The sequence below is a fragment of the Ochotona princeps genome, chromosome 7 (assembly GCF_030435755.1).
Source record: "Ochotona princeps isolate mOchPri1 chromosome 7, mOchPri1.hap1, whole genome shotgun sequence".
NCBI lineage: Eukaryota > Metazoa > Chordata > Mammalia > Lagomorpha > Ochotonidae > Ochotona > Ochotona princeps.
The window spans coordinates 86,606,648-86,623,473 of NC_080838.1; the positions used below are offsets into that span (position 1 = coordinate 86,606,648).

Below are 16,826 nucleotides of genomic sequence, written 5' to 3' on the forward strand. Positions count from 1 at the left end.
ATCTGTTTGAAATAAAAAATGAGATAATGTCGAATAAAATACAATCATAAATTTGTAAGCTCTTAATAACAGCATACTCTCAAAATATGAAATGTCAAATTTGAACTAACTGCAAGACAAAATACAAGCATTCACAATTATAAATTGAGGTATTTAAAAATGTATTTACTTTTATTGGAAAAGCAGAACAGAGAGGAAGAGACGAAGAGAGAAAGATCTTCCATCTGCTGGTTCACCCCCCAGCAGCAACAACAGCTGGAGCTGAGCCGATGTAATGCTAGGAGTCAAGAACGTCTGACGGGTCTCCCACATGGGTAAAGCGCCCCAAGGCCTTGGGCCACCCTCTGCTTTTTTCCCAAGCTGCAAGCGGGGAGCTGTATGGGAAGTAGAGTAGTCAGGACATGAACCGATGCTCATATGGGATCCTGGCAGTTACAAGGCAAGGATTTATCCATTGAACAATTGTTCCAGGCCTATAAATTGGGATTTTTTAACCCACTTCTCCTATAATCGAAAAAGCAATCAAGCTTCTATGAGATAAAGATTTTACCAGTTCAGTCATAAGTTTGAAAGAAAACTATCATACACATATTAAGAATTTAAGTCACATTGAACATTTGCCAAAACTGACTTACTTCAAATTGGCAGTGCCCACTTCAATAAATGTAAAGAATGTTAGTTTTCTATGGCTAATGTGTAAATATTCAGAAATAATTACAGAAAAACAAAAAATATATCTCAGTATTTTGCAATTAAGCAAGAAATATTTTTCTTTTTTACTTTTTTTTATTATTATCATTTTATGATATAGTTCCATAGATTGTGGGATTTCCCTTATCCCCTCCCCAATTCCCTCCCCCTCACTGAGTTCCCCTATATCATTACTATGTTATAGTTCTTCATACACAGTCATATGTCCATCATTGTGGGCATGGATAATGGCAAAGAGTCAAGCATCCAATTGTGAAGATATAGTAAACAGTTTCATTGGGAGTCCATCTTTGTCTGGAGGTAGAGATGCACACTGTATTGTATCCTCACATCTAGATATGATAATCTCAATTACACAGTTACTATGCATCCCCTTAAATGAAAAGCCACAAAACATAAACAACAGGAAGGGGAAAAAAAGAATTTAACAACACTATGAAGTTAAATAACATGCTACTGAATGACTAATGTGTTGCTGAAAAAATGAAAATCAAGAACCTTTTTGAAGAAAATGATGCTGCTGTATGATCTCTGAGTCATTGAAGAGTTTAATCAGAAGAAAGTATTTTTGAAGAGATGAAACTAACAACAAAAAAATCCATGAGGCATAGTTTCCATTGTTCTTTGTTGGTGAGGTATGTCTTCTGGAGGCAACAAATAGATGGGTTTTGTTTTTAAACCCAGTCTACTAATCTATGGCATTTGAATGATGAGATTAATCCATTTTCATTCAGGGTTAATATGTATGGGTGGTAATTTGTTCCTATCATTTTAGCAATAGGTTGTTCATTGATTTAGTCTTCTGTTGGTATTTTACTGGGATTTTTTCGCATTTGCATTTTGTCGTGGTGGGTGTTATTCCTTTTCTCTGTCAAGAGAACATCTTTAGGTATCTTGTAGGGCAGAAATTAAAGTGTATAAAATAGGAATACAAAAGCATGAATAAATTTCATCAACATAACATTTATCCACAGAGTTTACATAGTATAATTTCGTTCATGAAACGTTACTTGAAGTGGGTAAAAATAATGTTGTTCAGGCACGGTGGATCACAGGGCAGTGATTGGGAGGTTGGCACGCGGCTGGGGGCTGGTAGTCCTCTGCGTGTTGAGCCAGGGCTGGCTGGCTGCTGTCTGTTGAGCCATGTGATGTCACCAGCTGCCTTGAGTCACTGTGTAGCACCCTTTCTGATTTGCTATACTTCAATGTAATGTATGAACAGGGAAGGCAAACCCCTCTCTTGGGATCAAACAAGCAGCCGCAACAGTCTAACAAAGAAGAACAATGTTGCCAACAAAGATGCATTTTCTGAAAGAAATTGGTGTTTAGTGGCTACACATCCTTCACTGGAATGTTCTCTTCAGTGTGTTTTGTGTGGCGGGGCTTACTTCTCGGGGTGACAGTTGTTGTTCTTGCCTTGAAGAATCAGGTGTTCAGGGCAGCCGGAAGAAGAGCGTTGGGCTGAGCCGAGCAAGGTGATGGACGGGGCATACCATGTGTTCATATTCCTGGAGCGACTTGGCTGAGGCCAGAGCTGCCTTTTTGATCAGGAACATTTGTTTTGGTTGAATTGATTTTTTTTTCTTATACTTTTCCTATTTCCACACACTTTTCTGTCAGCATGCTGACTGCAGTCAATGGATTTAGTGTTTCTTTTCACTGGCTGACAGCAGCTGCTGTGTGTCGGTGTTGTTAATGCACAGTGAATGCTCCATTGAGAGTTCCACTTGGTCTGACCGGAACATTAATATGCAGAGGGGAAGTTCAATCAATGTTGCTAAATCCATTTCAGCTATGCAGTTTGTTCTTCTTTTCAATATTCTCTGAACGTGTGATTACCTCTAATATATGTTTAAAAGAGATATTGTGATTAACATGCAGGATAATGTCTGCCGAGGCATCCATGGAAATGGCACAATTTCTCATGTGGGGAGTGCTTTCCCTTCGGTGCTGAGTGCCGTAAACTCACATAGCAACACATAGCAGCAGTCAGCACCTGCGGGGCACAGCACCTGCCAGTCCGGCACAGCCAGTGGTCCCATTTTTTTCTTTTGAAAGTACTGTCCCAGTTTTAGTGCTGTACGCCCTGCATTTTGGAAGCCCCTTGGTTCCATTTCAGGGACATGGGACTCAGTTGGTTTTAGTACACAAGGTAGAAATGCAAAGTGATAGGTTAGGGCAGTTACTGTAAAATGCCAATGGTTGTGATGTGTCAGTCCTAACAGTCTAGATAGCTGTGGGTTCTGTAAGGGAGAGTTGTTCACTTCAAGGTCACAGAAGAGCTGTTTGTTGTCTTCACTAATGGCTTTCAAATCTCCCCTCTGGCAGACTCACGGGGTCCAGTGTTCCTGATCTCATCGTGAGCATGAGCAATCAGATGTGGCTGCACCTGCAGTCTGACGACAGCATTGGCTCACCTGGCTTTAAAGCTGTTTACCAAGGTAGGCTTGGAATCCTCTCTGTTGTGTTTAAAATGAGTGGAGTGTGTGTGTTACAAGCACATGAGGCTAGGAGATGGGAACACTGAAAGCAGGGGCTGAGTGTTTGCAACTTCTGTAAGGCCTGCTTGAAATTCACTCTGCAAGTAGACATTTTAATTTTTGAAGGCTTGATTCTGAGACTGGTACAACTGTAGACAACTGGGGCAAGGGACAGTGATGAGTTCTTGACTGCTCTTAAGGAAAGGATCTGAGCGTGAAATGGGGATTGCTTGTAAGCAAGCCCCTGAAGTTCCATGTAGCAGTGGTCCTGACCTGATTGAATACCCAACGTCCCATCTGTGAATCCGCTGGGGATTTTGTGAGTTTGGCGACAACATTTTCCCACATTTTGTCTCCTGCTTCCCTTACCTGACATTTTGCCACATTTTCTCCTGGTGAGTCACTGTGCAGTTGGGCAGCAGAGAGGTTACCGAGGGCCAGGCCAGCAGGGGCACTGCCTTTAGGATGTCTGGGATCTCTCTCTCTTGAAATGTTACTGGATGGCATGAGTCTAGGTCCTGGATCTGCCAACCAGTGTTCTGTGGCGAGGGCTGGGAAGCCTGGCTGTGAGAGCTCCTGCATGTGGTAAGAGGCACTCTGATGCACACGTCACTGTGGATGCGGCGCATCATCCTCCGTGCTGTAAGCTTCGCTTTGACGCGTGAGTGGCTCTCTGAAGGCATCCGGACCCTAGTCCGCATCCTGTGGCCCAGACTTCCTCTTTGTTTGCCTCAAACACAGGTTGTCCTGTGTCTGCCAGCCCAACAACTTGTTGTAGACTCTCTTTGTTTTTTTTCAGGATGAAGAATGGTAGTAGACATAAAAAGCAAGTTGAGAACACAAATGTGTTGTGGATTATTGGCCATGTCACGTTGAGTGAGCTTTTCAAAAACTGCTTACTTGATTATGGATAAGTGAAAAATGTAAAGAAATGCAGAATCAGTAACTTAACTAGCCTAAAATGACTTAAAACATTCAGGTTGCAAAAATGCATAGAAAATGGGATTAAATGTTGTTTGTTATTTGGAAAAGCATGCATATTCTCTCCTGATAGTGTTCTCAGGGATTTTGTAAATTCCCTGTTGAAGAAGCGATAGATTAAGGTTGGTGCCTCGGGGGTGGGGGGGGTGGGGGGGGGCGTGAAAGAACTCACCAAGTCCTGAGAGGAAATTGCGTCAGGCTTGTTGAATGCACTGTCAGGGAGAAGTGGGCAGGCAGGTGTGTGAGAAGCTCACTGCTGTGATGTGAAGTGTAGCTCAAAAAACACATTAAAAAAAACTAATTTATTTTTAATGGAAAGTCAGATATACAGAGAGAAGAGTTAGAGAGGAAGATCTTCCATCTGATGATTCAGTGTCCAAGTGGCTGCAGTGGCCAGAGCTGAGCCAATCCAAAGCCAGGGGCCCAGACCCTCTTCTGGACCTCTCAAGTGGGTGCTGGGTCCAAAGGCTTTGGGCCGTCCTTGACTGCTTTCCCAGACCACAAGCAGGGAGCTGGGTGGGAAGCAGGGCTGCTGTGATTAGAACTGGTGGCCATATGGAATGCTGGCACATGCAAGGCAAGGACTTTAGCCGCTAGGCCACCATGCTGGGCCCAAGAAGCACAACTTTAACGGTGATAATTTCCTTCGTAGGGTGACCTGTGGATTCTCCCAGGAAGGTGCTTGCCTTGTGGGTGAGGCTGCCGCTTCCTTAGCCCCCAGGGCCCTGGAACAACCCTCCCGGATCTACCCTCTCTGTGTGTTTGTACATGTCAGTAAACCAAACCTAAATACTCCAAATCTAAGCTTCATTTCTTTGTAGTCTTGAGCTTTTTATACGGCTTCAAGTTACAGAAACCCGATTGCTATGTGAATGACTCCTTGACTATTGAAATAAAAATATTCCTGTGGGAGGTACAGTCAGTTGTCCAGGTGTTACAGTGGATCACTGCCCTATGGCTATGGTCCTAATGGTCTTCCACCACATTGTTTTCTATACATCTAAGTGTGTATGTAGTAAGTTTGAAAATCAGATTTTATTATTCTTAGTTTCGCTTTGTGACTGAATGCTGTGACACTGTGCTCGTATTTCTGGGATGTGCACTACAAGTATTTTCAGGCATTGAAAAAGCAGAGTGAGAGATTGTTACTGGTGACACCAATGAGGCGGGTACCAGCGATGCCTCTGCCAAGCCCACAGAGCAGGTGCAGCAGGCGGGATTGTCCTGAGCTCGTGGGTGTGGATGCAACTCATCAAGGTGTGTTCTTCCATTTGTTTGTGTGGGAAGGAGAGAGCCTGGACTGAGGATCTTTATAAATGTGAGGTGGACTTCTGCGTACTGGAACCCTCAGTAAGAAATGCTACAACCAAAGATTATATTTACCTTCTATTTAAAGGTTAGGGCTAAAACGCAGCTGCAATTGTTCCTGACATTTGGATTTTAGATCTGACCTTTCATTGGACTTGTGACTGTGCAGCTTTTGGAGAAAGCTTAGGGCTGGCATCATATTTCCACACGGCCTACACCTACTGATGCTGTTGGAAGACTCTAAAAGTCTCAGGGAAATACCAGATACTTCCAAAGAGGGCAAACTGCAGTGAGTTCATTCTAAATAGTAGAGGAATACACCTCGAAGGATGCTAGTACAATCAGAGGAGTTGGCATCCTCATTAAACTATGGGTCCCTCGCTGGTAAGGGATTCTCAGGTAAGTATTCTCCGTTAAAATGTGAATATTCATCCATGTGTCATCCTTCAGTTTGATGCCCATGCCACATTAATTATAATTACATTGAACTTTAATCAATGTTTGCTGAATGCTCTCAATAGATTAATAACTAAAATTGGAGATGCCTTGAAAACACGGGTAGTCATCAATCCTTGAGATATTACCAATTACTGCCATGCATTATCTTTGAACCAAGCAATATTGCACAGTTGAAAACAAAATTAAAACAGGGGAACAAATCAAGTACTTTAGAGTGGAAAGTACTGAGGGCATATATCAAAAGAAGACATTCTAAAAATTGGTATTTCTAGAACATTGTACCAAGCTCACGATGAAAAATAAATTACAAATCACTTGTGAAGATGATGCTCAAATACTTGAATAGCTGTGTGCTGCCTGACTTAAAATATAGTTACTGATGTTTTCTAGTATCAGGAAAGAGACAGTTGGCATTCCCATTTAATTTAACTTATTTTGATATGACTGGAACATAACAAAATATTAAGGACACAGACTAGGGGCCTGGCCCTCAGAGAACCTTTGCCATACATTGAAACTTTATGTATCAGATCCTCATTAAAAGGAAAGGGTAGGTGAAGGTTAGCACCTGGTGCAGAAGGTTCTGGTCTGAATCTCATGAGTTTAAACTAGGGCTGTTAATATCTGAAGTAAGAGCTCAGGAAAGGCAAGCTCTTGTTTGCTGATACATGCTCCTTTCTTAGCTTCCAAGTTTTCCATAAAGTAGGGTGTTTTTTGTTGTTTTCATTGCGCGAGTAGCACTTCTAGCAAGACCTGTAAGCTCCGCAGAGCAATACTAAAGGAGCAGTGGACTCCCTGAGGTTCCCCTGCTAACTTACAGGAGGCTGTGGCTGTGCAGGATTCCTTCCAGGTTTTGCCAGAGTTCTCCCTGCAGGTGGCAGCTCACCTGGAATCAACATCCATTCTTCAGGCTGCAGCTACTCTGCCTGTGTATCCCATCAGCCTCTCTATCAGATCATAGTTATGTTGGAGACTCCATCCTGACCAAGTAGCCAGCACTTACATCTGTCAGGCTTGGCACTGCCACCTTACTGCAGCCTTCCTCATCTGGTCTCCCCGGGACAGAAGACTATCGTGAAGTTTTTCAGGAGAATAGAACATTTTGAGAGTCCTCAGATGTTTGGATCCAAAGATACCCTGAGATGCTCACGTTCTCTGATCCTTTGGGCACTGTCTGCTGGAACGGAGACCCTCCTGCCCTGGATGCACTGCAGAGCAGGAGAGGAGAGCCTGTGTCCGCTTCATGTTCTACTCTGCTTCCATGTCCCAGGATCTTGGATTCCCTTCTGCTTCCATGTCCCAGGATCTTAGATTCCCCTCTGCTTCCATGTCCCAGGATCTTAGATTCCCCTCTGCTTCCATGTCCCAGGATCTTAGATTCCCCTCTGCTTCCATGTCCCAGGATCTTAGATTCCCCTCTGTTTCCATGTCCCAGGATCATGGATTCCCCTCTGCTTCCATGTCCCGGGATCTTAGATTCCCCTCTGCTTCCATGTCCCAGGATCTTAGATTCCCCTCTGCTTCCATGTCCCAGGATCTTAGATTCCCCTCTGCTTCCATGTCCCAGGATCTTAGATTCCCCTCTGCTTCCATGTCCCAGGATCTTAGATTCCCCTCTGCTTCCATGTCCCAGGATCTTAGATTCCCCTCTGCTTCCATGTCCCAGGATCATGGATTCCCCTCTGCTTCCATGTCCCGGGATCTTAGATTCCCCTCTGCTTCCATGTCCCAGGATCTTAGATTCCCCTCTGTTTCCATGTCCCAGGATCATGGATTCCCCTCTGTTTCCATGTCCCAGGATCTTAGATTCCCCTCTGCTTCCATGTCCCGGGATCTTAGATTCCCCTCTGTTTCCATGTCCCGGGATCTTAGATTCCCCTCTGTTTCCATGTCCCAGGATCTTAGATTCCCCTCTGCTTCCATGTCCCAGGATCTTAGATTCCCCTCTGTTTCCATGTCCCGGGATCTTAGATTCCCCTCTGTTTCCATGTCCCGGGATCTTAGATTCCCCTCTGTTTCCATGTCCCGGGATCTTAGATTCCCCTCTGTTTCCATGCCCCCGGAGCATGGGGGCCTCAGGCTTCTCTCTGTCAGCTTGTACCTGTGCTTCCAGTAGACATTCCAGTCCCTCCCATCTGCTCCTGATGAGCACAGGAGATGCTGACTTTGTTTATCTTATGGCAGTTGGCTGCAGAGGCAAAGTCCTCGGTTCCGCATGGAATCGTAAGACACAGGCAGTGATGTGACAAATTGGCCGCAGGAGCCAACAGATGAATCTAGTACAGCCACCTCCGATGCAAACTCACATGAGCCAGGTAGTTTAGCACTTGGGTCAGCATGATGATATTTCATAGTGTCATATACATCTATCTGTCTAGATCATGTTCATTGATAATATACAGTAAAGAATCATTGGAAAAATTTATAGGAAAGTTTGCAGAACTAGAGAGAGATCTTTAATGTGATTAGGTGTGTGTGAGGGAGTGATCGGAGGCAGGTGAGCTTTGCTTAAAACATCGATACAGAAGAAAGTGTCTGATTTAAAGCAATTCACTTAAAATCCCAAAAGATAAAAGTGTGATTAAATGCAGAATAGCTATATAAGGCAATATTTCCACGTATTAAAATTGAGACTAGCATACACTGTAATGTATATAGAGACAAATGCACAATTTATATATGTATATTTATTATCTGCATGGATAATATATTTGTTCTATGTGTGTAGAATTCACGTTTGGAGCTAGTCTCAGAACTATATAGGAGTTAGAATGGACTAGGCCAGACTTTCCTTTTTCTCTGTCTTAAAATTTCTATCATAAATTATGAAAATAGCTACTAAGGTTGAAAAAAATGTTTTCAATCCTGTCTTGCCTTTACAGACTCTAGAACCCCCATTAAAATGTTAGGCAGAAGGGATGGGTTTGAAAGGAGACCTGCCTGAGAAAGCACACAGCACACTGAAGCCGTAAGCGACACGCCCCAGGCCTGGCTTCTGCTGCAGCGTGGCTGCCAGCCTGTGCAGTGATGGCCAGGAGCAAGCCCAGCTCCTGAGTGTTTTTTCGAATAATCATGGCCTTGCAGCCTTGGCAGCGGCTGTTTTCATAGCTCTGTATCCACAATGAAGTGGGTTAACTCTGAACTAAGTTTTTGCTGCAAAAAAATCACATGCAGTCAGAGCTCATCGCCCAGCTGATGAGCAGAGCTCTCACAAATCCTGCGTTGTGTGATTTTCTTCAGTGATTTAAATTTTAGCAGGGGGCAAATTAAGGGAACGTTTCCCTGTGATGTGATGCTGTGTGGTGAAAACGAGCCCTATTTTGGGCTCACACTAAGAATAATTTCAGATAAATCATCTCAGAGCAGCATCATTGTTCCAGAAACAGAGATGGCTCCCATACCCAGGAATAATTTGTGGAAGTGTCAAACAATGTATCAGGGACTTTGCCTTCCTGAGCAATGGGATGGAATCGTTGCACACTGAAGAGCTCATGGTCACCACGGGGACCTCTGGTGTGCTGCCCTGCTGATGGGGTCATTCCATATTGAAGGGCTCCATGGTCACCACGGGGACCTCTGGTGTGCTGCCTTGCTAATGGGGTCATTCCATATTGAAGGGCTCGTGGTTAGCATGGTGACCTCTGGTGTGGCATGTGTTGGTGGTTTGTGAGAGGTTCCTCTCCCCATGTAGTGGAATGGGATTTGTTCCATGTGACTGGCCCTGTTTCTTTCTCATCCTCTTGGTAAACAACTGCATGCTTAGGTGGGATGAAACTGGAGCTGGGGGCATCAGATAGGGCTCCTGAGCTGGTGGAAGCTTGCTGACATGTATAGACAGTGAACCCGTGACTCTAGTTTCTCAAAGGATGAGGTCTGTGTGTATGGCAGCAATCCCTCTAACTTAAACAGGAGGTGGATGTTGCTGCTTGTAGCCATTCTTTTAAGGAGTCTCACAGTCAAGTATCAGATCTACAATCCGTCTCTTCTTTTCCACATACATATAACTTTACATCACAAGTGGACTTAAAAACCTTTGCCAACTTTTGGGCTAAATCTGTGACAAGTTATCCAAGCTATCTATCTGTGACAGATTCCAAGATGGATGTCTCTGGGTGGGAATGTACTGAGACGGTGGGGGAGGAGGGAAAGAACTGGACTGAGGGAGGTGTGACAGGTCCGCCCGTTCAGGCTGCTATAACAGGAGAATGCACCTGGCAGGCGTAGGCAGAAAGGAAGCATGTTTCTCACAGTTCTGGATGCTGGAAAAACTCTAGGCAAACACCAGCTTCCAACTTCCACATCTGTTGGGGAAACTTTGATGTTCACAGGCAACAGCTGCTTGCTGAATCCTCTGGGGGTGGATGGGGTGGGAGCACTCTCGGTAGTTCTTTCTATAGGAGCACGAAGCTCTCCCATGAGGCTTCCACCCTCATGAAAATCTCCCAGAGCCCCTACCTCCTGTGGCCATTTCCTGGCAGCTGGGTTTCAGGGTCCAAGTCTTGAGGAGACACAGAAAATCAGACCAATATCAGGTGTCTTTGCTGACCCTACCATGAGATCAGAAACTGGCATGGCTCACCAAGGTGAGCCACTTGTGACCCTTGAGATGGACTGCCCCAGAGACCACACCTGAAGTAGGCGGCTGTGGGTCCCCAGCAGGCAGAGAAGGCACCCTTGACCATGAACAAGGCACCCTTCCTTTGATAGATCAGGACTGCACCATTCAGCCCTTGCTCCATCCACTTCCACCCATTTGAGCACAGCACCCAAGGCCTCTGGGGTCATTTACTAGGAAAAGCAGGATTATTGCTTGGTGCCTGTCCTCCTTTTCTGCCGGGTCCCAATGTGCCTCTCCTCTGCTAGCCCCTCTGTTCGCCATGGTACAGCAGATAGTCCCGGGCCCTCTCTTGGGGAAGCCCTAGCCACTGATCACTCTGCTCTTCTTAGATGTGCTTGTCGTGGTGTTCCCTGTGATGCTCCTAGTGTCCTCTGAGAGTCCCAGGAGCATGCATGCTCTCACTGGGTCCAAGGTGCTCCCACTTCCTGGCTCCTAGGACATGACCCTGTAATGGTGATGCATGCTCTCATTGGGCACAAAGGTCCTGTTCCTGTGCTGGGCCGGGACATTGTAGTGGTGACACATGTTCTCAGTGGGTCCAAGGTGCTCTCCCTTCCTAGCCCCCAGGACATGACCCTACAATTGTGATACATGCTCTCCCTGGGTGTAAAGTGCTCCCCATTCCTGGGTCTAGGGCAGGACCTGCAGCAGCAATGCCTCCTGCATGAGTCTGAGTCCACCTGTGTGAGGACCATCAATGCCTGGGCAGTAGGAGCAGGTGAGGGCCATTCTTGCTGGTCACACAGTCCCCCAAATCTTCCAGATTCCCAGGCATGTTCTGAGCTGGATGGGAACAGATGCTTCTGGCTGGTGGATCCATGAATTTCAGTCCTGGAGTCAGCCCCACATCCCTGACAGAGAAGTTGGGGTCACTGTGTCCTGGGGGACATGGAGTGCCCACTCTGCCCAAAGCCATTTAGTGCCTTTTCATAGCCCACAGAGTCTCAGCCACCAGTTTCCAACCTCCGTGCTTCTTTCTTCCACTCCCAGACTCAGGGGTCTCCCAGATGCAGGATGGCACTTTCTTCACTCTCTTGCAATGCCACATTCTCTGCTTCTCTGTGGGTCATTGTTTCCGGTCAACATTTGCTCTCCTTCCTGTTAATGCTCAATGGTTATGTTTTCCAGTGAAGTAACATTCTCAATGGCATTAGATACTGTTTCTAGACAGCTCCAGTCCACTCTGACCTGCCTCTGTCCCTCCGTCTCTGTTGGTACACTGGTGGAGGTTGTGGCCGTACAGCAGTTTCCATCCATCTGTCCCTGATCCTCTGGACAGGACAGGGCTGGACAGCTGGTTGCTCTTGGGTGCTCTGTGCTTGTGCTCGGTTAGTGAAGTCAGGCCGGATACCCAAAATCTTAGCCAAGCTCTGCCTTACTTCAGTCTTTGTGGTCTCATGCGGGCCCAGGGCATGGTGCTAGGCCATTCCAGTTCTTTTGGAATAGCTTGGCAAAGTGGTCAGCACAGCATCTTTCTGGCTTTCTGTGACTCTCGAATCTGGCTGTTCCAGAGCAGAGAATTCTGCAACATGGGGCCAGCTGCTCGCCCATGGACGGAAGTCCTCAGTCCTAAATCGTTGTTGCTATTCCCCTCTAGCTCATACAGAGTTCAGTTGGCTTATTTAGGGACCTAGAAGATACCCACATGAATCAACGCAAAAGATAACAGCATAGAGCATTGACTTAAAGTAATCTCCCGCTCTTTAAGGAAAATGTTTTCTTTGGGGAACCCTGTTTATTTCACATTTCTGTATTTTCTCTGAGTTTCGTTTCATGTTTGGATTACCAACATGACTGCTTCTTCCTAATGTGAGACAAGCCATTATTACATATTTAAATTTATCAGCAAGTGTGAGCCAAGAGAACAGGTGGTGCCAAAGAACATCAAATTCTAATGTAACAACGTGACATTTAAATTCTAGGCTTGGTGGCCCGTTTGCTTAAGCCACATCCCACTCTCCCTTTGTAACATTTATCCTCACAGCCTAAGGTTCCATCTCGAAGTAAACTGAGATAAGATGTGGTGGAAATCCCGCAGCAGAGAGGAACCTCGGAGCTCACATTCTGGCCAGCTGTGTGGGAGGCACGCTCCCCTCTGCATCTTTGAATGGGCCAGGAATGAAAGTGCTGCAAATCTTTCTGAATGGAGAAAAAAGTTTGGGGAATAATTAAAATGAAGAACGTGTGCTCCTGGTTGTCTCTCAGGCTCCAATGACTTTGTTCAGGTGCATTTTTTAAACATTTCACCGTGTTCCTCTAACCTAATTGCTTGTAGAATCCTACCCTTCCTGCTTTTCTCTGGAGGTGTACACGTCAACCGGGGGTCATCTGGTGAGGGCTGCGGGAGGATTTAACGAAGGACACCTGCCAAGAAACCTGGACTGGGGGTTTTTGGGGGCTTCCAATTTGCACCCAAAGTATCTGATCTTAATAATCCCTTTTACAATGGGGAGTGAAGATAGCTGGCTGGCTAGCAGGCTTTTGTATTAACTTTGGTTGTTTTTTTTTATATTAACATTTTAAAATTTTTTTTATTTTTATACATTTTATTATTATTATTATTATTTTATAATACAGTTTCATATTCCCTTATCCCCTCCCCAGTTCCTTCCCCCCCCCAGTTCCTCTATATCATTACTAACATATAGTTCTTCATACTCAGTCATATGTCCATCATTGCGGGCCTGGACAATGGCAGAGAGTCCAGAATCCTATTGTCAAGATATAGTAAACAGTTTCATTGTAAGTCCATCTTTGTCTGGAAGCAGAAATGCGTACCACACTACATCCTCACATCTGAATGTTAGTCTCCATTTCACAGCTACTGTACATCCCCTTAAATGAAAAGTCATGTTTCAAAATCAACAATAGAAAAGAGGAAATTTACAGTGCCATGAAGTTCAATGACGTCACTAGATATGACAGTCTCCATTACACAGCTACTGTACATCCCCTTAAATGAAAAGTCATGATACAAAATCAACAAATAGAAATTTACAATGCCTGAAGTTAAATGACATGTTACTAGATATGACAGTCTCCATTACACAGCTACTATACATCCCCTTAAATGAAGAGCCACAAAACAAAATCAACAACAGGAAAAAAAAGAAATTAACAACACCAAGAAGTTAAATAACATGCTATTAAATGACTAATGTGTAGCTGAAGAAATGAAAGTCAAGAACCTTCTTGAAGAAAATGATGCCACTGCATGATCTACGAGTCATTGAATGATTTAATCAGAAGAAAGTGTTTTGAAGAGATGAAACTAACAGAGAATAACAAAACCCATGTGATATAGTTTCCACTAATCTTTGTTGAAATGTGTCTCCTCCAGACAATAAGCAGATGGGTTTTATTTTTTAATCAAGTGTACTACTCTATGATGTTTGATTAAGCTTAAGCCATTTACATTCAGAGTTAAATATACATGGGTGTTACATTGTTCCTGTCATTTTAGCAATGGGTTGTTCATTGGTTTAGTCTTCTGTTGTCATTTTACTGGGATGTTCTTCCCGTTTGCCTTTGGTTTTGGTAGGTGCTATTCCTCTTCTCTGCCAAGAGAACATCTTGAAGTATCATTTGTAGGGCAGATTTGGAAGAGGCAAATTCTTTTAGCTTTTCTTTACTGTGGAAAAATTTTATTTCGTTTTCAAAGACAAAAGAAAGCTTTGCTGGATATGTTATCCTGGGCCGAAAATTTTTTTTCTTTTAGAATCTGGAATATGTCACTCCATTCTCTTCTTGCCTGTAGAGTTTCCTGTGAGAGATCTCCTGTAAGCTTAATTGGCATTCCTTTATATGTCAATTGATTTTTTTCACGTGCACATTTAAGGATCTTTTCCTTATGTTCAATTGAAGAGAGCTTGATGATCATATGTCGTGGTGAAGATTGCTTTTGGTCAAACCTGTTGGGAGTTCTGTGCCCCTCCTGGATCTTGTTTCCCAATTCTTCTTCTAGATTAGGGAAATTTTCCTTTATTATTTCATTGAATACATTTGCAAAATTCAGCTTCTCTTTCTGCACCTTCTGGAACTCCCATAACTCTTAGATTTGGCCTCTTAATAGTGTCTTTCAATTCTTAAATACTTTTTTTGGCCTGATCCAGCTCTGCTTCCAGCTTTTTGTTTGCTTCCCCCTGATGACAGGAAATACCTTCCAATTCTGCGATTCTTTCTTCTGCTTGCTTCATTCTATTTTGGAGACTCTCCACTGTACTCTTAATTTGCTCTACTGTGTCCTTAATTTCTGATATACCAGCCTTGATTTGCTTTATTGCTTCCTTAAGTTCTTTGAACTCTTGCATGAGTTTCTCATTGTTGGTCAGAATCTTTAAAATGAGTCTTATGGATTCTGTGTGCCCCATTTTCTCGATGTCTTCCTCAGTTAACTCTGAGGTTGGCATAGGGTTTTGCTCCTTTGCAGGGGAGTTTTCGGTAATATTCATTGTGCCTCTATGTCTTCTTTTGCTCTTGATCATTGTACTTCTGGTTAGCAGAGTCTTCTCCTTGGGGCAGATTTCTAAGCTGTGTCACCCACAGGGCTACAATGCGATTTTACTTATTGTGGTTGGTACACACCTTTTTCCTTGCAGCCACTTGTGCCACAACCTCCAGCAAGTTCCGGTTCTGGGTTCTTATGTCAGATTTCCACTGTGGTCTCCTCAGCCCCAGCTCTTGGCTCACCACTCACCACCTCCTGTGATACCGTGCTGAGGCTGCACTGTTGTCTCTGCAACCTTTCTCCCACTTCCGGTTGGAGCAGGTCCCAGGATTAGAGAGACACCAGGTGTCCTATATAATTAGGTTGTTGGTGGTGCTGATCTTGCGGGAACCTGTTGGACATTAGGTCTGGGTGCCACACGGACCTATTTTGACTGATAGGCTGCCACAGTCAGTAATATTTTCCTGCAGGACCTCAGCAATCACGGACCTCAGCAAGTTCTTGCGAGCTCAACACATGCGCAGTTCACTGTTGTCCCCTGCAGTCCCAAAGCTATTGCCACAGTGCCCAAAATGGCGCCTGCCGTACAACCACTAAGGTTCTTGATTTGCTGGCCGTTAGATCCTAGGGCTATCCCAGATCTGCCCTGAGTGGAACCCGTAGAATGCCACGTTGTTGCAGTTCACCCAGACAGAAATGAGCTCACTCCCAGCTCAGTGCATGCTCAATCCTCTCCCTCGCCCTTTCCTCCTTATGCAAAATGGAGCCCAATTCAGCTCTAAGGGGCTGACTGGGCTGTGAAATCCACTCTGTTCTTGCACTGCCCGTCTGAGATCTGCTGCTCTGTCCCTGCTCCTGGTCAAATCAAACAGACCAGCAGAATGGACATTTCTTTGTCTGGGTTCACCACCCGAGCTCCCAGTGAAAGTCCCTTCCCACCTGGTTGCTGGCGGAGTTCCAGCTGCTGTGGAGTTCAGATCACCGTGCTGGAATATCAGTCTCTGCAACACCACACTGTTGTGTCCACTGCTTTCCTGTGTCTGTCAGTCTCCAGGTACCCTCTGCTGTTGTTCTATCCTCTCCTATTTCCTGAAATATGTCCTCTCTGCTTCATCCTGGTTGAATGTTTTTCTGCTGTATAAACGTGTCCTTACCCTATTCCGCCATCTTGATTCTGGCTTTTCTATTAACTTTGTAAAGGATGAAAACCAACAGTTTGAGGACTATCTAGTTCTTATGAGAAGCAGATTCTAGAATGGATAAGCACAAGCAGTTGAGACCATTGCCTGTAGTCAGGAACCACCCTTTGCCCCAAGACCATGTCCATGTGAGCCTGGGACAGAACACAGCTGCCTTGTCCAGGAAGTGACTCCTGTTGCAAAGTCTGAAATGACACCAAATGGATCGCCACAGTACATGCGCACATGTATCTCATGGTCCTTAGCTGCTGAGAATTCTCCCAATTCCATTAGAAAATTGCAGGGGCATGTTTATAACCAATGCTTAGAAGAACGTGGACTTTCTTTTTTAAAAGATTTTATTTTATTTAATTGAAAGGCAGTATTGCATGCACAGAAGGAGAGAGACAGGAAGATCTTCCATCTGCTGGCTCATTGCCCTGCCTGCAGCTTCTTCATTGTCTGCCATGTGGCTGCAGGGGCCCAAGCACTTGAACAGTGTGAGGAAGTGAACTTTCTTAGGGGACATGGCTAGGTGACTGGTGGGTGATCGTGCTGTTGATTGGCAATGGTGGGTTAATAGTACGGGTCCTCATGGGTGGCTGTCAGTATCGGGATTAAGATGGATGTTGCCCAGATGCTCT

General features: G+C 44.7%; 1 protein-coding gene across 1 annotated transcript in view; it reads left to right on the forward strand.

Annotated features, from left to right (window-relative positions):
* The window catches only part of CSMD1 (CUB and Sushi multiple domains 1), a 652,915-nt gene that overhangs the window by 266,768 nt on the left and 369,321 nt on the right, over positions 1-16,826 (forward strand). Inside the window, exon 8 of the mRNA XM_058666667.1 lies at positions 3,040-3,152. Within this exon, the coding sequence (XP_058522650.1) occupies positions 3,040-3,152 (113 nt within the window). The remainder of the gene's footprint in view (positions 1-3,039; positions 3,153-16,826) is intronic.